This window comes from Leucoraja erinacea, chromosome 1, assembly GCF_028641065.1.
Source record: "Leucoraja erinacea ecotype New England chromosome 1, Leri_hhj_1, whole genome shotgun sequence".
In the NCBI taxonomy this organism is placed as follows: domain Eukaryota; kingdom Metazoa; phylum Chordata; class Chondrichthyes; order Rajiformes; family Rajidae; genus Leucoraja; species Leucoraja erinaceus.
In genome coordinates, this window is record NC_073377.1 from 150,666,590 (window position 1) to 150,686,859 (window position 20,270).

The 20,270-nt window shown below is 42.8% G+C and overlaps 1 protein-coding gene across 1 annotated transcript in view; it reads left to right on the forward strand.

Annotated features, from left to right (window-relative positions):
- glrbb (glycine receptor, beta b) overlaps nt 1-17,731 on the forward strand; it is a 141,030-nt gene extending 123,299 nt beyond the window's left edge. The window contains exon 10 of the mRNA XM_055645745.1: nt 16,763-17,731. Within this exon, the coding sequence (XP_055501720.1) occupies nt 16,763-17,059 (297 nt within the window). The 3' untranslated portion in view covers nt 17,060-17,731. The remainder of the gene's footprint in view (nt 1-16,762) is intronic.
- The last annotated feature ends 2,539 nt before the right edge of the window (nt 17,732-20,270 follow it).

Here is a 20,270-nt window from a genome sequence, read left to right on the forward strand (position 1 = left end):
CTTGCCTCCAAGCGGACCTTTCATTCTTATCCAGATTTACCCAAATTAAACTCAATGACTTCCCTGCACATGTTTGTTGTCATTTCACTGTTTGCCATATGATTCACATAACAAGATGTTTTAAATTAAGTGTTAGGTTTGTTTTAGGTAAAATCATGTAATGAGGCATTATCATAACAAATTGTAATGCCCTTTACATATTTTAATTACCATGTTTCCTTTTTCCTCGGGGAAGGTTATTTCACGATATCACTACGTGGAATATTTCCCTGTAAATTATCCCAGCTTGTACTTTCAGCAGATGTATAGTGAGGCCCACAGTAATCATTGATTCTTGTAAAAATTATAAGTAGTGATTTCAAGATTATTAATGCAAAAGCTTTGCACTTCATTCAATGTCTTGCCTCCTGTTAGTCTCATGTCAATTTCCACGATTGTGGGGTAGTATTAATGTCGAGTGAGTGTACTATGCATGAGGTTCCCAGCACCTGAAATGAATATTATTTGACAGAATATTTACATATTCTGATCTCAGATCTGCTAAAGTAAATTGAATCTGTTATAAAAGGCACATGTCATATTATCAAGAGACACTTCAGCACCCTGAAGCCCATTTGGAAAGAAGTTTTATGCAGCCATCTGTTATCATTAATGCATGCACATCTGTAACCAATAGAAACTTCCCTTTGATGTTCAAATGATAGCATCAATTGAGTACACTATGGAACCTTTTAAAGGAAGTGTTCAGTCGATTGAACTTAGAGTTCGATGAAGATAGCCCGCAGTAACAGAGAGAAATCTAGTTCTTTCTTCAGTCAAAAGTTGAACTGTGAGGCTATTGATAGGCAGGTGTACCTGTTTTACAATGTTACCTCATCCAAAGCAAACCACAAATGTAATCAGTAATAATACATATAATGTATTAAACTGTGTATCTAATTGGGAAATCTCAGATGCAAATCTCCATTTCTGTTTGTGTTATAAGGATGTAATAATACTTGGACCTGCTAATTATGAAGCTCTTTCCAGGAACTCCACTCACTGACTTTCCAGTATCATTTGTAGCAAAGGATAAAAGTCTCCACCACCTTTCCGATGAAAAGTGCAAATAGTCAGTGATTGTGTGTCGATCATTAACTACCATTACAATGTTTTCCCCTATCGATCAATCAGCTGGTTAAGACTGTGAGAAATGTCTCTGCACAGGTACCTGTGGAATCTATGGTAGTGACCTTGAGCATCTGTGTGGGAAGCAATGTGTTCCCTTGGAGTGTCTCCCACTGAGACATGCAATGGATAAGTCTGGGGAATTGCAATATGGACCTGGACCCTCCAGTGTGCTGCTCATGCAGCTGGTCAACTTCTCCAGCTGTGTTGCCAACTGCACCAAACTGCCCCAAGTCATTTACAATGCCCACAGCATCACCTGATGCTCAGAAACCATTGTATTTTTAATAAATACCATTGACTAACACATTCCTGGCTTCTTCCTCCATTGATGATAATGCCTTCCTCCTTATGTGCCATCAACAATTGATGATGCGTAATCTTGTACTTGGTATCTTCCAGTCCAGTCTCCATTCTGCTCCGGAAATGTATATCTCTCAGTTCATACATGCCAGGCGTGGAAGGGATGCAAAACACAAAGTGCAGGAGTAACTCAGTGGGTCAGGCAGCATCTGAGGAGGGAATAGACAGGAGACATTTCGGGTCAGGAGCTTTCTTCAGAACCTACCCGACACCTTACCTGTCTGTTCCCTCCACGGATCCTGCCTGACCCGCGGAGTTACATTGTGTTTCACTCACGAATTCAGCATCTGCAGTTCATTGTGTCTCATGGAAGAAGTGCAGATGTGCTGGCGAATAAGGGCTTCATCTTCCAGAATTTAGAGCAGAGGGACTGATTGCTGAGACTGAGAGGAAAATGAGTGATGGAAGGGTGGTGTGGAGAGCGATTGGTGATGATTTTAAAAAAATGATTTCCTGAGGAGATTGTATCTCTGTTTCATTAATAGAATCATCAATATACCATAGGAGGCCCCCCCCCCCCCCCCCCCCCCCCCCCCCCCTCCCTCCTTCTTAGTTTAATTTTAGATTAGTTTAGTTTAGTTTAGCCCATCAAGTCTGCGCCAACCAGTGATCACCTGTACGCTAGTTCTGTCCTACACACTAGGGACAATTTACAGAATCCAACCAATCTACAAACCTGTATTTCTTGGGAATGTGGGAGGAAACTCCGTACAGACAACACCCGTAGTCGTGATCGAGTCCGGGTCTGGAATGCAGCAACTCTACCGCTGTGCCACAGTGCCACCACACCACACATTGAGTGAATATCTGGAAAAGCTTTTTCCTCATCAGCAGCTGAAGTCCTGTATTTGGGCTTAACCTGCATAGCTGTGTCTCTCCAAGGTCTTGAGAAATGCCTTCTGTTGACATGACCAGAGTAGATTGCTGCACTGCTTTTGATACCATGCAACCCCCTCTGAACAGTGGTGTCTAGAGCCAACTTGGCAGCTATGTGATGATCCACTGGAGCACAAGTAGTGGTAAGCCAACGTGAGTGAATATGCATGCTGTGATGTCAGCTAGTAAAGAGTGTATCATGGGTGTTTCTATAGGTGTGCTGATTTACAGGGCTGCCCCAAGCTCCTCCAACCTACTTGCTGTTAAGTACATTCTTTCTAACACAATCCCAAATGCCTCTTTTTGTAGCCTGGCCTGTGAATGTCCTCATTTGAATCTTTGAGGCAGAATCTATGCATCATCTGAATTGATTCTTGAACTGTTTTCAGGGGAAGGTTCAGGCGAGGGGAAGAACATTAAGTAGGAAGGAACATGCAAGGATGAAAATGCCATGTGAAAAGGGTGATAATCAAAGTGAAAGGAATTGAGAGGAGATCTCCAATTTGTAGTGCATCTCTCCAAATAGAATCAGAGTATAAAAAGATAGGAAAAATCTGCAATCAAAGGCTCTTTGTTTATATACACAGAATTCAACTGCTGTTCCTTGTGTCTGCAAACAGCATGAAACAGTGTGATCTGAGAAAGGGACTTGGTTACAAGGTGATGAGGCTTGGACCTGAAAATTGCAGAGTTCTTAATATTTTTTTAAAAAACCTGCTGGAGGAACTCAGCTGGTCAGTGCAGAGGAAGGATTTCGACCAGAAATATCGACTATTCATCTCCCTCCCCAGATGCTGCCCGATCCGCTGTGTTTCTGGAGCAGATTGTTTTTTTGTTGCTCAAGGTTCCAGCATCTGCAGTCTCTTGTCCCTTACTTAACATTTCAGGGTGGGTAGAAAGCAAAACATATGTCAGATAGCTCCATTATTAAAGGATGTATAAATGATCTAGATGATGAAATGTAGAATCAGTTTAAGTGGAGGTAAATATAAATGAAAATGAGTCACTTGTGGAAGCGGTCTGCAGGTCCCATTAATATAGTTAATGAATAGGACAGAGTATAAATTTATAAATAGCATGAGCGTGGGAGGAATGTTACTGTAATTGTCATATAGTGTATAAAATCATGAGAGGAATAGATCGGGTAGATGCACAGGGTCTCTTGCCCAGAGTAGATGAATCGAGGATCAGAGGGCATAGGCTTAAAGTGAAGGGGAAACAATTTAATAGGAGTCTGAGGGGTAACTTATTCACATAAAGGGTGGAAGGTGTATTGAATAAGTTGCCAGAGGAGGTAGTTGAGGTAAGGACTATCCCAACTTTTAAGAAACAGTTAGTTACATGGATAGGAGAGGTTTGGAGGGATATGGACCAAATGTGGGCAGGTGGGACTAGTGTAGCTGGGACATGTTGGCCGGTGTGAGCAAGTTGGGACAAAAGGCCTTTTTTCCATACTGTATCTCATTCTAGTTGAGGCCACTAGATTGGACTATAACCAAGTTAGTTAGAAGTAACCTTAATAACTGTTCAGATCAGGGGGTCAAAGAACATGTACGGGATACTGAGTTGGATATTGCCAGAATCAATTGAAAGTTGGTGCAGATCTGGTCATATGCCTAATGAGACTAATTTCTATGTTCTATTTTCAAAGAAAAGGATCCTTTGAGGGGAGGACCAAATGTGGGAGGTGGGACTGCATGCTGGACATGTTCACAGTCAACTTTGAAAAGGGCCTGTTTCCATACTGTCATTTGGACTCCAGGTGACACACCAAGTTAGCTTAACCTGAATAATGGTTCAGATAAAATATTCAAAGGCATGTTTCACAGATATTGCAGCATCAGTGGCCTGGGAAATCTCATATGTAATGAGACTGGAATAATTACTCAAAGAAAATGATCCTTTGAAGTACATTTGCATGCTGGAATTTCTTTGTAATTTTCAAAAAGGAGAAATTTAGGTTTGGACCAGGTGTTTTTAACTTGAATAATGGCAAACACAAAGGCATGATCACAGAGTTGGCATCAGTGGCCTGGGAAATCAATTGAGAAATAAGACAGCAGACAAGCATTGAAGTACATTGCAGCAAATCCTTTGTAATTTTCAACAAAGATATACTCTATTGAGACATAAAGACTATGGAATGATTGACCCATCTGTGACCAATTATGGAATTTAAGGATAGTGTCCAATATTGAAAGGAAGGCAATATTCTGAGCATGCTGACAACTTTATTCTGTACTCTGTTTCTTTCCCTTTGCTCTTCCGATGGTATATGAGCTTGGTTTGATAGTATTTATGTATTGTTTTATGATTGTATTATCTGATTTGACTGGATCGGATGCAAAAAATCTATTCACTGTACCTCGGTACACATGACATTAATAAACCTAAATCTAAACCTAATTTAGTAAGGTTCAGGGGAACATTGAAACCTGGGCCCCAGGGAGTATTGAGGGTTTGGTGGGTCGAACCTAAACCTTAGTCTACACATTAGTAGTGATCCAGAAGATTAGTGTAGTGTAGTTTAGTTTAGTTTTAGTACAGAAACAGGCCCTTCGGCCCACCGAGTCCTCGCTGACCAGCAATCCCTGTACACTAGCAGTATCCTACACACAAGGAACAGTTTTGAATTCTTACCGAAGCAAATTAACCAACAAACCTGTACTCTTTCGAATGTGGGAGGAAACCGGAGCTCCCGGAGAAAACCCACACAGTCACGGAGAGAATGTACAAACTCTGTACAGACAGCTTCTTCCATAGGCAGGATCAAACCTGGGTCTCTGGTGCTGTAAGGTGCTCTGGTACTCTACAGCTGTGGCACCGTGTTGCACCTTAGTCCACACTGACAAGCGATCATCCATATACTAGTTTTCTCCTACACATTAGGGACAGTTTAAGAAGCCAATTAACCTACAAACCTGCACATCTTTGTGGTATGGGAGGAAACCAGCGCACCCAAAGAAAGCCCACACGGTCACAGGGAGAACGTGCAAACCCCATACAGACAGCTCCCGCAATCAGGATCGAACCCATGTCTTTTAGAGGCTTTTAGAGCTCTCCCGAGTTTTAAAAAAATCAAACTCGTGATAAGCACAGAGAATGAACGTAGCGGGTACTTCGGAGCACGGGGACGTCTCTTAGCGGCTCGTAACGCTAACGGCAGGTACTCGGGAAGACTCGCTAACGGCAGGTAAGCACGGGAAGACTCATGAAGACTTTTCAACATGTTGAAAAATGTCCATGAGAGCCCTGAGCACCGACGTGTGGCCATTACCGTAAATCTCTGGAGTTCGAATCAGGGCAAACTCGGGAGAGCCCTTGGAATGAACTCGTACTGTGGGACAGTGCTTTAAGTAGTGAACATCATAGAACAGTACAGCACAAGAACAGGCCCCTAATCTCTGTGCTGAACAAGATGTGATGATAAACTGATCTCCTCTGCCTGCACGTGATCCACGTTCCTCCATTCTTTGCATATCCATGTGCCCATCTAAAGCCTTTTAAATTCTACTACTGTGTCTGCCTCCATCACCATCCCTGGCAGTGTCTTCCAGGCACCCACCATCCTCTGTGTGAATAATATGTCCCCCCCACATCTCCTTTAAACTTTGCTCCTCTCACCTTAAAGCCATGCCCTCTAGTCTTTGACATTTACACCACTGGAAAAGCCTCTGGCCTTATCTACCATCCACCTTAATTGTGCCACTCATAATTTTATATACTTCTATCAAGTCTCCCCTCAACCTTTGACATTGCAAAGAACACAATCCAAGTTTGAGGAAGAGTCCCAATCTGAAACACCATCTGTCCATTTCTCTCCACAGATGCAACGTGAGTTCCTTCAGCCGTTTATGTTTTGCTCCTCAATTCTATTGTTCCTTTTTGTTATTACAACCTTCAATATGTATTCCAGCATTTTTCTTGACACCGATGTTAGGCTAACAAGTCGGTAGTTCCTTATTTTCTCGTTCCCTCCTTACTTAAATATTGGAGTTATATTTGCTACTCTCCAATCCACAGGAGCAGTTCTAGAATCCACGATGCTAACCAGAGCATTCACTTTCAAATCTTCGGGATATAAATCATCAGGTTCTTCGTTTTCATCATCTTTCAATCTTACCCACCTCTCTGGTATTTTTCTTTTGATTTATTTATTTTGGTTCCTTAATCTCCTTTTTCTGATTCTCTAATATATTTGGCAGGATTTGTGTGCTTTCTATGAAAACAAAGTAAAGATGTTTTTTTTCTGAAATATAGCTGACTTCTGATGGATCTTAACAAGATAATTAGTGCAAGATTGTTTCTCCCTCTGGAGGCATTTACTATTAGAGAGCTTGTTTTCAGAATAACAGTCTGTCTATTTAAGAATAAGAACACAAGAAAATAGAAGCAACAATAGACTGTCTGGCCTCAGCAGCCAACATGATCATGGCTGTTCCACCCCAGACCGCATTTCCTCCTTTGGGTCAGCTCTTCATATCATCGCATGCCATTAAGGTACTTGGACAGTTACATGGATATGAAAGGTTTGAAGAATATGGGCCACGCATTGGGCAAATGGTACTAGCTTGGATGAGGCATCATTGTTGGCATGGACAAGTTGGGCCGAGGGGCCTGTTTCCGTGATGTATGATGCTATGATTCTATTCGAGGGAGATGCTTGAAACTACTGTGCTTGTCTGTTCTTGGGATCTTCTGTCTTTGGGCTTGTGATACCTATGAAATTCACCCTCCAGGTGCTTCTTTTTTGTATTTTCAGAAACTTTTAAAGATCAGGACAATGGAAGAATTTAAGCAGACTTCTTTTGCAATATTTGCTGCAAAACATTTTACATTAATTTTTTAGAAGAGGAATTAGATTCCCTGTCCCTGAGGTGACTGCAAATGGTTCAGCAAAGAATTTGAGTTTTCCAATATCTCTCAACTAAGTTTTGAGCATTGTTGGATACTAATGGATATAGAAATGTCCCTATTTTGTTAGAGAAAACATCTGATGGCAGGTGGAAATATGACTATATAGAATGCAGTTGTTTTTGGAAAAGTTTCAGATTAGTCTGAAACAACATGACTTTCTCAGTGAGGTCAGAAACAAGTTGTTTCTTGCCCTGAAGCAGAGCATTCATACCATTAAGGTGGGCCTGGTAGTGTAGACAGCTAGATCGCAAAGCTGGTGAGTAAACTCCAAGATATGGTATGTGGGAGCGGCATCATAGAAGCAGATAACTCCAAATTATGTGCTGTTGTTTCAAAAGGGAGGAAGGAATAAAATGAGCAAAATACAAGCCAGAACAACCATTAATTTAAAAGGCACGGATTAACCATTAGAGTCAGCGAAGGCTGTAGAAGGACATTTCTGACTGACCAACCTACGGACATTTTTGAGAAGATAACAAGAAGGGCCAACGTGGTTTATATAAATTTTAGCATGATAAATGTTTTGCATAATGTTCATGAAAATGTAAAACCTCACAGGATCTAAGAGATGGTGGAAAATTGGACCCTAGTTTGGCTCAGCTTGTGTTAAGAGGCAAACGGTCATGATTAAAAGATATTTTTGGAATGAAAGCTTATCAAGAGATTACACATGGTCCAGTGAGTGGTCGTCTTCTTTTTGTACTGTATATTAATTATTCAGACTTAATAGTAGGTAGCATGATAAAAAAAAATGTAGAATTTACTATAATCAGCATGTCCATGCTGACTACAAAGTGCCTTTCCATGCTGATCCTATTTTCCAACACTTGGCTTGTAACCTCCTGTGCTTTGGCAATTCAAGTGCTTTTCAAGATACATCTTAAATATCAGTGCCTCCCTCTACCACAGTGCACGCTCTAGGAACCTCTACATTCCAACCTCTCGCTGGGTGAAAGAAAATTATTCCTCAGATCCCTGCAAAAACCTTTTGTAAACCCATGCCCCTGATTTTAGATGTCTACTATGGGGAAATAATTGTTCCTATCTACTTTTTGGTATCTCTCATAATACCTCCCCCCGTCACCCCCCAAATCTCCCCATCAAAGAAAAATAAGCTGATCCTTTCTCTCATAACGGAAATATTCCGTCACAGTCAACATAGTGGAGAATGTCCTCCATTTCTTCTCCAATGCATCATGTCCTTTCCATAGATGGTCACCAAATGTTCCCACAGTATTCTAATTGTGTTCTAAATAGTGTTTTGTACAGATGTACCATGACCCCCAGCTCTTATATTCCATGCCCCCATTGCTCTAGACAATTTTTCCAATTGCCATCGTGACCACCTTGTCTACCTGTGCCGTCACATTCACCTCCCTTGACCTTTTACACTAGTCCCTTTATTCAATAGTCCTTAGGGCCCTACCAATCATTACATATGCCCTAGCTCTATTTATTCTCCGAAAATGCACAACCTCACCCTTAGCAGGATCAATTTACAACTGCTGTTGCTCTGCCCATCTTATCAAGTTCTCAATGTTGTCTTGTTGCCTAAGACGATCCTTCTTCCCATCGACAGCCTGACCAGGTTTCATCACATTCCCAAACTTGCTAATCATACTTTGTATGACCAGATCAAAATCATCAGTGTATAAAACAAGCAGCAAATGTTACTGGAAACCTATAACCGTGGAGCACCATGATTATAGGCTTACAATCACAAAAAGAACAATTGCATCCATGAGATGCAGGGAATTGCAGATGCTGGAATCTTGAGCCAACATAAAATGCTGGAGTAACTCAATAGGTCAAGGGGTATCTGTGGAGGGAATGGACAGGAGATGTTTCAAGTTGGAACAATTCATCTGACTGACCGTAGTAGCGGTGGAGAGAAAGATGAAAAAAAGTGATGGGGGTGAGACAAAGCTTAGCAAGTGATAGGTGGATGCAGGTGTGAGGGGAGAAGGGTTTGATTCACAATGGGTGGACAAAGACTAGAGATGAAAGGACTCGTAAGGGTCACAGACAAGGAGAGGAGAGAAGCGTGAAGCCAGAGGGAGGGACATCGATGGAAAGGTTCAGGGTGGGGGATTAGGGAAGGGGTGAGCAACTAGGTGGTAGGATGGAGCACGGGATAGGAGGAAGCGGGTGAGATGGGGTTTTTACTTCAAAATTGGAGAATTCAATATCCCTACTGTTGGGGATGTAAGCCAGCCAAGCAAAATATGAGATGCTGTTCGTCCAGTTTGTATGTAGTCTCAAGATGGCAATGGAGGAGGCCCAGCTCAGAAACTATGTTATGTGAATGGCAGACTGAGCACAAGTGTTCGATGAAATGGTTACCCAGTCTATGTTTGATCTCGTCTATATATATATATATATGAGCCCACATCAGGAGCGTTGAAGAGGTGCTTGTGAACCTCTATCTCATCTGGAACAGTTGCTGTGATCCCTGGATGGAGGTAAGTGAGGAGGTGTGGGTGATATATCTCCTGCGGTTGTAGTGGAAAGTAGCGGAAGCACCGGGGAGTGGGCAGGTTGAGTGGCAAGCGATGAGTGAACCAAGGAGTTGCGGAGGGAATGGTCTCGGTGGGCATTGGATGCTAAATTTGAAGAACTTTAATGTAATAATCACGCAACATAAGCTTTCTCACTGTACCTCGATACACGTGGCAATGCACTAGATTAGAACTAGAAGTTCTTGAAGAGCAGCAACCAGTTCCTGGGTGACAACATGGATCTCTGTAAAGCTGTGATGAGACAAAGTTAGGCTCCGTCCTGACACTGAGTCTACTATGTGACTGGCTGAGTGCCAATCCTTGCACAGAAGGGTGGTTCATCTCCAGATCAAGCGTGGTCTTCTCCTTGCTCTGCACAACTTTCTGTGAGGTGCAAGGGTTGGACACCTCCCACTGTTATCTCCAGCATTCGGTCAGACGGACCTGAACGCATTCCATATTTTCTCATAATATCCACCCCATTGAGTCTCTGCCTCTCTCAGGGCAAACCTATTCCCCGACTTATTTCACTGCAACCCATTCTCCCCCACAGCTCAAAGGGGCTGTAGACAAAGGGTGGCACAGTGATGCCGCGGTAGAGCTGCTGCCTGACAGTGCCAGAGACCAGGGTTCGATCCTGACTATGGGTTCTGTCTGTATGGAGTTTACATGTTCTCCCTGTGACCGGGTGGGTTTTCTCCATGTGCTCCGGTTTCCTCCCGCTGCCCAAAGACATACAGGTTTGTAGAGTGTTTAAGAAGGAACTGCAGATGCTGGAAAATCGAAGGTACATAAAAAAGCTGGAGAAACTCAGCAGGTGCAGCAGCATCTATGGAGCGAAGGAAATAGGCAACGTTTCGGCAACGTTTCGGACCGAAACGTTGCCTATTTCCTTCGCTCCATAGATGCTGCTGCACCCGCTGAGTTCCTCCAGCTTTTTTGTGTACCTTCATGTTTGTAGAGTAATTGGCTTTGACAAATTTGTAACTTGTCCCTAATGTGTAGGTTAGTTTTAGTGCATGGAATGATGACTGGTCGGCATGGACTCGGAGGGCCGAAGGGCCTGTTTCAGTGCTATATCTCTAAAGTCTAAAGGACACCACCCTGAATATTTTATGAACCACCTATGTGAGGGATAATTAACAGTAACCAATTAATCTACCAGCTGTATCTCACGTTTGGGTGTGGAAGAAAAGCAGAGCACTGAAGGGAAACCCACGGGGTCACTAGGACATCGTGTAATGTCTGTATAGACAGTGTGAAGGTTAGGACTAAACCAGGGTCATGGCATCTGTGTGTCATCGGCACCAAATGCTACACCACTATGCCACTTATCTAGAGCATGCCAGCTATAATTGTGTGAACCTTCATCTTGCAAATGAAACATAAACCAAAGGAATAGTTAGATCTCAAGCCGGGTGTTGAGCAGCCAGGTTGTTGTCTCTGCGTCAATGTCTGCCAGGCCCTGAGCTCCATTTGGTGGGTGGTAGAGCGGGCACCCAGAGATGACATGGTTGGCTGTCTGTTGTTCTGAATCATACTGGCCCTCTAATAAAAAACTTCTTCTGAGCCACAACATAGAAACATAGAAAATAGGTGCAGGAGTAGGCCATTTGGCCCTTCGAGCCTGTATCTCAATTCAATATGATCATGGCTGATCATCCAACTCAGTACCCTGTACCTGCCTTCTCTCCATACCCCCTGATCCCTTTAGCCACAAGGGCCACATCTAACTCCCTCTTAAATATAGCCAATGAACTGGCCTCAAGCACCTTCTGTGGCAGAGAATTCCACAGATTCACCACTCTCTGTGTAAAAAAATGTTTTTCTCATCTCAGTCCTAAAAGATTTCCCCTTTATCCTTAAACTGTGACCCCTTGTTCTGGACTTCCCCAACATCGGGAACAATCTTCTTGCATCTAGCCTGTCCAACCCCTTAAGAATTTTGTAAGTTTCTATAAGATCCGCTCTCAATCTCCTAAATTCTAGCAAGTACAAGGCGAGTCTATCCAGTCTTTCTTCATATGAAAGTCCTGACATCCCAGGAATCACTCTGGTGAACCTTCTCTGTACTCCCTCTATGGCAAGAATGTCTTTTCTAAGATTAGGAGACCAAAACTGTACGCAATACTCCAGGTGTGGTCTCACCAAGACCCTGTACAACTGCAGTAGAACCTCCCTGCTCCTAGAATAGAATAGAATATAGAATAGAATAGAATAGTTTCTTTATTGTCATTGTAACATGAACCATGTACAACAAAATTTAAAAATGTCAGCCAGTCAGTGCACCATTCAAACATTTCTAAAAGCTAACGATACATACAAGGTAAAATATTAAAAGATAAACAACTAAAATACATATCACGAAAATAGCACGCATAAACACCCAACCCTCCATCCTTCTGTCGATTTCACAGTGTACCACAGTCCCTTAGTATGTCTCGCCCCTGCGTTCGTTGGCGGCTACATTTAGTGCTTTTACAGCAGTGGGGTAAAAACTGTTTTTTAGTCTGTTCGTCCTTGTCTGTGGACTTCTTTGCCACAGAAGGCTGTGGAGGTCAAGTCAGTGGATATTTTTAAGGCTCTTGAGTAGATTCTTGAGTAGTGCGAGTGTCAGAGGTTCTGGGGAGAAGGCAGGAGAATGGGGTTAGGAGGGAGAAGTAGATCAGCCACGATTGAATGGTAGAATAGACTTGATGGGCCGAATGGCCTAATTCTACTCCTATTACTTGTGACTTTATGAACAAGTAAACTCTTGCAAACTGTGGCAGCCTTAGTTGGTGTCCTGGTTACCCTGGCATATGGCTGAAGCCCTGATCTAACTCCTACATTGCAAACTGCTGGGAGATGAATGAGCTTTACAGAGCACCAATTGGACCCATGACAGATAAATTGCAATAAGCATTTGGCATCAGATGTACAATGTCAGTAGCTGACATATGGTCTTTTCAGCGGGACCCAAGATGGCATGGGTCTATCATGCAACTCTTTATAATCTGCCAACAACTAACCAAACCAAGAGGAACTACTAATTGAGTTAAGTCTGCTTACTGCAATGTACAGATTGACTTTAATAAAACAGGAGGAACAGGAAGGAATAATATATTACTAGGAGTTGATTTGGTGGGATTACTGTCATCTGGCTGCAGAAAAATCAGGATTAGGAATACAATATTGGAAGATGTAATGCATTCTGAAAGAGTAAAAGGAAAGTTGCTGGCTGATCTCATTAGAGGGAGTAGAATAGTAGCAAGAAAAATAAACACTGCTATAAGTGACGCAGGAAATTATATATGTCAATTAAAAATGTGCCACATAAAAAAGAGGTTGTTCATAGACCATCTAATTGTGGAAAGGAGATGGAGTGAAAAACCCCCCCAAAAATTTAATGAAATTGCGACGATAATATTTTAACGATTTCATCTACTTTGAGATTAATTCGCGAGTGGAGGGAAGTAAATGCAATGGAGTGGAGATTCTATGGGACTACTTTCTATCTAGTACAGGTCCACCATTGATTTTCCAGCACCCTTGGTTCCAGTATCTTGCCGTATTATCCATTTTGTCGGGCCAACAGAGGTCACTGCCTCAGGGGGAGATACCGGCCCACAAAGCCAGCATCGGAAGTCGGCTTTGGGAATGGATCTGCCTGAACAGGAGTTCCAGAGTCCAGAAGTCCCGATGCGATCAAGATCAGCCACCTCTCCTGGCCTAGACACCCAATTTCCAGGGGGATTTCCCCGGTGGGAGGGGGTTGGGGGGGGGGGAGGTTTCAGTGCACTCTCGAAATTTTGTCTGGATTAAAGGACGTACCAGACCAGCAGTTGCCGGAAAATCGGTGCGGACCTATACATAAACAAATATATGAGAATGTTCAATATGGATCAAGTCATGGGAAACCTGATAGAGCAGACAAGAGAAGGAAAAATGAGAGCACCTCATCAACCACGACTGTAACATATAAAACGATAGGAGAAATATTGAAAATGACAAAAGTGTAATGAAGTATGTGACTGGAGGAGAAGTGATTTTGGAGTTTGAGAATAAAATTTGTGAAAAAAATAAAACAGACAACACGAGTAACAAACAGTGAGGTGGAAAGAAATGGGTTAGATCTAAAATTGCACTCATCAGGGACCTGTAAAATGTATTCTAATAAAATTGAAAGCACTGTGGTGTCACTAAAGATGAATAAAAGGCCAAAATTGAAAATTCATCAAAGACCATCTGCCAGGCAGGTGGATGTTGGGGAAGAGAATGGTAGGGCAGAAGCAAGGTTATGGCGAGATTTTAAAAAAGCAATTGGAAAGAGGAACAATTAAGTTAATTCATCAAGGAACATAGAAAAAACATGGAGTTAAAATAAGGAAAAGCAGCAGAATAACAGAGCAATTGTGGGACATCTTCCATACTATTGCTAAAACTCTCATCTTGTCCTCTTCCGGTTTGCTTTTTTTTTTAAATTGCGCAAAAACAGTACCCTATATCACTAGGATTTTTTCACTACCTTACTCATCGTTCTCCTCTGCTCCAAGCGCACCAAGTTTTGTTCCAATCGGTGGAATATTACTAAAGTTATGAAGGTTTAAAAAATCGTGAGATCAGCAGATTGGTCCCCTCGGCTGTCACTCACCATGAAGGTAACGCCCCTTCCGGCAACCGCTGTCAATCACCGGGGCGAGGAGAATAAAACCCCGGAGGCGGGGCTGAGTCCACAAGGTGTGCTGATTCAGTCCACAAGCCGTGCAGATTGAGTCCGCAAGAGTGGAGTTGGGGAAACCTATGTGTTGAGTCGGGGTAGCCGATGAGTGGATCCAGGAGGTGCTGTGTGGTTCCGCGGTCAATGGCCGCTGAGTGGAGTCTCTCACCCCCACAAACCCCCCTCCCTCCCACACCCCACCTTCCGCCCTTTCCCTCTCCCCCCCTTCCCCCCCTCCTCCCCGCACACACCTCCTCTCCCCCACACCCACACACCCCCCACCCCCACACACCCCCACACCACCCTTTCCCCCCCCACACTCCGTACCCCACACACACACCCCCTCCCTCACATGCCCCCTCCTCCACGCAACCCCTTCCCCCATACCTCCCTCCCCATAGCCCCTCCCGGACACCCCCCCCCTCCCCTGCACCACCTCTCTCCACACACCACACCTCCTCCCCCTTCCCCCACACACCCCCTTCCCCACCCCCCCCCCCACACCCACACTCCCCAACACCTCCCCTCCCCACACACCCCCCCCCTCTCCAACACACTCCACTTCCCCCACACACCCCCCTCTCAACCACACCCCCCCCTTCCCCCACACCAACCCCCTTCCCAACCACACCAACCCCCTTCCCCCACACCACCCCGCCCCCCACCACACCACCCCCTCTCCCTCACCACACCATGGTGGAATATTGCATTGGGGAATGGGTTGTGTTGGGGGACCAGGCCTCCTGTGTGACTGGGACACAACTGGTCCCACTTAGTCGAGTACAGAATAAAATTATTGCCTGAAGCTGTAGAATTGCTAAAATATTAAAAAACTATTCTTTGATTTTTGAGGTGGCTAACTCAAGTGAACGTGAACCCAGAAGATGGGATTAGAAATTATCAGAACAAACGTGTTCAGAACAAAAAGGGGATCCTACTACTTCTTTCCCTCCACCCCCTCATTAGGCTGAACTGAAGATCTGCGATCAGTTTCCCCACAGTTTTGGGGTTTGGGTGGGAAGGGACAAGCTGACCAGGGAGTTTCGAAGGGAACAGTCTCTGCGGAAAGCAGAAAGGGGTGGAGATGGGAAGATGTGGCCAGTAATGAGATCCCGTTAATGTTGACCTTGACCACAACACAAAGTGCTGGAAGAACTAGGCTGACAGAGAGCATCTGTGGAGGGAATGGACAGACAACATTTCGGGTCAGGAGACTTCTGAAGACTGATTGGGATCCTTCTAAAATCTAAAGAAGGGTCCTGACCCGAAATATCATCTGTCAGAAATAATCACATGGATGGTTTATGGTTCCATCAAATTGATGTCAATTTTCAAGTAAGTTTAATTTTTTAAATGACCTTTAAAAAGGTCAATAATTGCTATGAAGAAAGTTGACTGGAAGTTAAATTATCTAAGTTATGGTTATCAGCAGTGCATCTTTTTATATTATGTTGCCAGTGATCCAATGGCCAGATTTACATTCTGATACAAGATCAGAATCTGTAGATCCTCATTTCTATAATTTGCTGAGTTTGCTATTTCCTTTCCTCTGAACCTGTGCAATATCGCACCTTCTAAGCTTTTGTCATGAAAAATGGATATTTTACACATTAAGTGGTTCAAGAGTGGTTGCAAGGACATTCTGATTTGTCTCTTGATATGAAGTTTGCAGGAAATAAATTCCACTGTTTATTACAATGACTTTTAAAAAAATACTCTGCACAATATTTGTGTAGTCTCCAAAAGGAAATTGTCCCAAATAAAACTCATAATTTGCAAGAAATTTAACGCATTTATTAGATTTTTCAAAAAACTACCTAAAACGTGTTCAAATTTGTAAAAAGAAGTTAAAAGGTAGGTACATCTCCTTTAAACACAACTGTAAGCTTCAATTGTTCCATAGTTTCCAAACAGCCAGGCTGTGACAGACACGGCCTGGCTGTGAATGGTTACTGTATTTTCCTACCCTGTGGCGCCATATGTTGGTATGCAAGTGTACTGCACCGCTATTATTATTTCCCTTCTGTGCAAATTACGACGGCACTTTAAACGAAGGCATCATTTTGTGAATTGTATAAAATGTTATGTTCTAAGAATTATGATTTGGGGTGATTTTCTTTTGTGAAGCGATATATGTAGTTCCTTGTGTCTTCCTTATATGGTTATATGGCGTCTTGATGGTAAAGGTGATCGCGGTTACATTGTTGCCAAATATGTACAGTTACATTCTGTGTTTTGCTAGGTCGCCGAAACAAGGTGCAAAAAGGTTTGCACTTCGAAATCTGACCTGAGATCCAATGACTTCAGCATTGTTGGAAGCTTGCCCCGTGACTTTGAATTGTCTAACTATGACTGCTATGGAAAACCTATTCAGGTTAACAACGGCCTTGGGAAGCTTCAGTTAAAGAATAATAAGAAGCCTCCACCTCCAAAACCTGTCATCCCAACTGAAGCGAAGCGGGTCGACCTCTATGCAAGAGCTTTGTTTCCATTCTGTTTCCTCTTTTTTAATGTTATATACTGGTCTGCATATCTATGAACATTCCATCATAATTTTCATCGCATGAGAAATATCGGATAACATTGACTAATTTCTCAGAAACTCTCAAGTACAATTTTAGTTTCATTCTAAATGTTGGTGATTAAATATTGATTTGCAACCAGATGAATTTATGTTATATTTGAATGAAAGCATGAAATTGCAATGCATATATACTAACCAAACAATGCTGTATGTTGCTGTACAGCACCCAAGCTGCTTTGAAGTTCATAAATGAATGAACTACATTGTACTCTTCCTCCTATTCTAAGAAAAACATGTTTATGATATTGTGATAGACTATCTAAGCTGTGTTGCAAATCTAACAATACTTTTATATAGATTATATATTATATATATACAAGCACGCTTAATGTTTCTAAAATATTAATTTTTGTGTGTAATATTGAAAATTTGACATCCTTCAAGTTGTAAATGCAGTTTGCTTTGTCTTGAAATCATGTCCCCAGAATAAATCCCTCGGTTTTTAATCAGAAGTGGGTTGTAGTGCATTACCATTTGTAAATGAGAAAAATCAAGTATAAACTTCATTTGATGTTTAAATCAACAAATATATTGAGATTCTGTATTGCTAAAATAAATATAAAATGTATATCAGTAATGGCTTTTGTTTTAACAATGAATAATATAAATACATTTATATCATATATACAACTACAGCAATATCTATCTGAAATCAAATAAAATGTTTGGATGGTATTATTGGATGAATTAAATCCTTATGGTCGACACTAAAGAGAAGTAAATTAATCCATACAAATTGCATCCTTAATACTTCTATTTAATACATCAAGACAAAAATATTAGCTACAGTATAATGTACATGCACCGTACAACATGTGACCTTCATGTATTTATTTTACACAATACAGGCCTCATGCAGGGTATACAAATGCCAAGTTCTGTAAAATATAACATTGCAATAATCCATCCAAAATATACATACTTTGTAGAATAAATATGATTTGTTCCAGCGCTTCCACATTTTGCACTAAATTCTTCAGATCACCCATTGAAGGAATTATAGTTTTTGATACCACATTACCAAAAGAACACTATTATTGTGTAGTTCACCAGAAATGTTCCCAGGGTATCATTGAGCATGTATATGTGGTTGGACACAAAATGCTCCAGCATTTTGTGTCTACCTTCGATTTAAACCAGCATCTGCAGTTCTATCATACACATATATATGTGGTTGTTATAATGGACACCAGGGAAGGCGAGGGATGGCAGAAGTTGACTTGTGACTGGAGTATTGTGTGCAGTTTTGGTCTCCTTGAGGAAGGACATTCTTGCTATTGGGGGAGTACAGTGTAGGTTCTCGAGGTTAATTCCCGGGATGACGGGACTGTCATATGTTGATATAATGGAGCGGCTGGGCTTGTATACTCTGGAATTTAGAAGGATGAGAGGAGATCTTATTGAAACATATAAGATTATTAAGGGTTTGGACATGCTAGAGGCAGGAAACATGTTCCCGGTGTTGGGGGAGTCCAGAACCAGGTGCCACAGTTTAAGAATAAGGTATAAGTCATTTAGAACGGAGATGAGGAAAAACGTTTTCACACAGAGAGTTGTGAATCTGTGGAATTCTCTGCCTCAGAAGGCAGTGGAGGCCAATTCTCCGGATGCTTTCAAGAGAGAGTTAGATGGAGCTCTTAAAGATAGTGGTCAGGGGATATGGCGTGAAGGCAGGAACGGGGTACATGACTGATGATCAGCCATGATCATATTGAATGGCAGTGCTGGCTATTGTCTATTGTCTAATGTCTATTGCAGTTATACAGATTTTGAGCTTCAAACTGCACCGCCCACTGAATCCAGGAGAAGTAAATGAACGGGCAATGTTAGCTGCAGAAATACCAAGCAGATATGCTCTTTCCAAGAACGTTCCTTCATCTAGCTTCACATTTCATGGCTCTTCAATCCTTTTGTCTCACACTTTCCGTCTTTTCATCCCTGGCCCTTTGTACAACCACCTGCCTATCAACCCCTCTAACCCCCCCCCACCTGTATCCAATTTCCATCCTGCACTCAAATTCACTTGGAACGTCTCCAAAACTTCCCTCCACTTCCTTCATCTCACCGTCTCCATCACAGGAGAGATTGTCAACTGATGTCTATTATAAACCTACTGACTCCCACAACTATCTAGTCCACTCTTCTTCCCACCCCACCTCCTGCAAAGACTCTATCCCCTACTCACAATTCCTCCACCAATGCCGCATCTGCACCCAAGATGAGGTGTTTCATATCAGGACAACCGAGATGTCCTCATTCTTTAGTGAACGGGGGCTCCCCTCCTCTATCATGAAATAGGCCCTCACATGTGTCACATGTGTCTCCTCGGTACCCCGCAGCTCCGCTCTTGCTCCCCCTCCCCCCAGTCGCAACAGGGACAGAGTCCCCCTAATCCTCACCTTTCACCCCATCAGCCATCGCATACAACACAACGTCCTCCGACATTTTCGCCACCTCCAACAGGATCCCACCACTAGCCACATGTTCCCATCACCCCTTTCCGCCTTCCGTAGATACCGTTCCCCCCGCAACTCTCTGATTAATATCCCTTACCGCCCACACCATCCCCTCTTCAGATACCTTGCCCTGCAACCACAGGAGATGCTACACCTGTCCCTACCTCCTCCCTCAACTCTGTCCAGGGACCACGACAGTTCTTTCAGGTGAGGCACAGGTTCACTTCTCTTTCAACCTCATCTACTGTTGTTCCAGGTGTGGACTCTTATACAGATTCAGCGAGACAAAACGTAGACTCTATACCTCTTGCCTGAAGGGAGAGGTGAGATGAGAGAGTGGCCAGGCTGTGACTCATCCTTGATTATGCTGCTGGCCTTGCCATGGTGTAAATGCAGTCAGTGGGATGGTGGTTGGTGTGTGTGATGGTCTGGGCTGCGTTCACAATGTCTTGCAATCTTGGATGGAGCTGTTCTGAAACCATGCAATAATGGATCCAAATAAAATGCTTTCTACGCCGCATCTGTAGACGTTGGTGAGAGTTGTTGGTGACATGCTGAACATCCTAAGCCTTCCATGGAAGCAGAGGCATCGATGTGCTTTCCTTGCCATTGCTTCAATATGGGTGGTCCAGGACAAGTTGTTGGTGATATTTATTCCTAGGAATTTGAAGCTTTCCACCATTCCTACTGTGTCGCCGTCAATATAAACC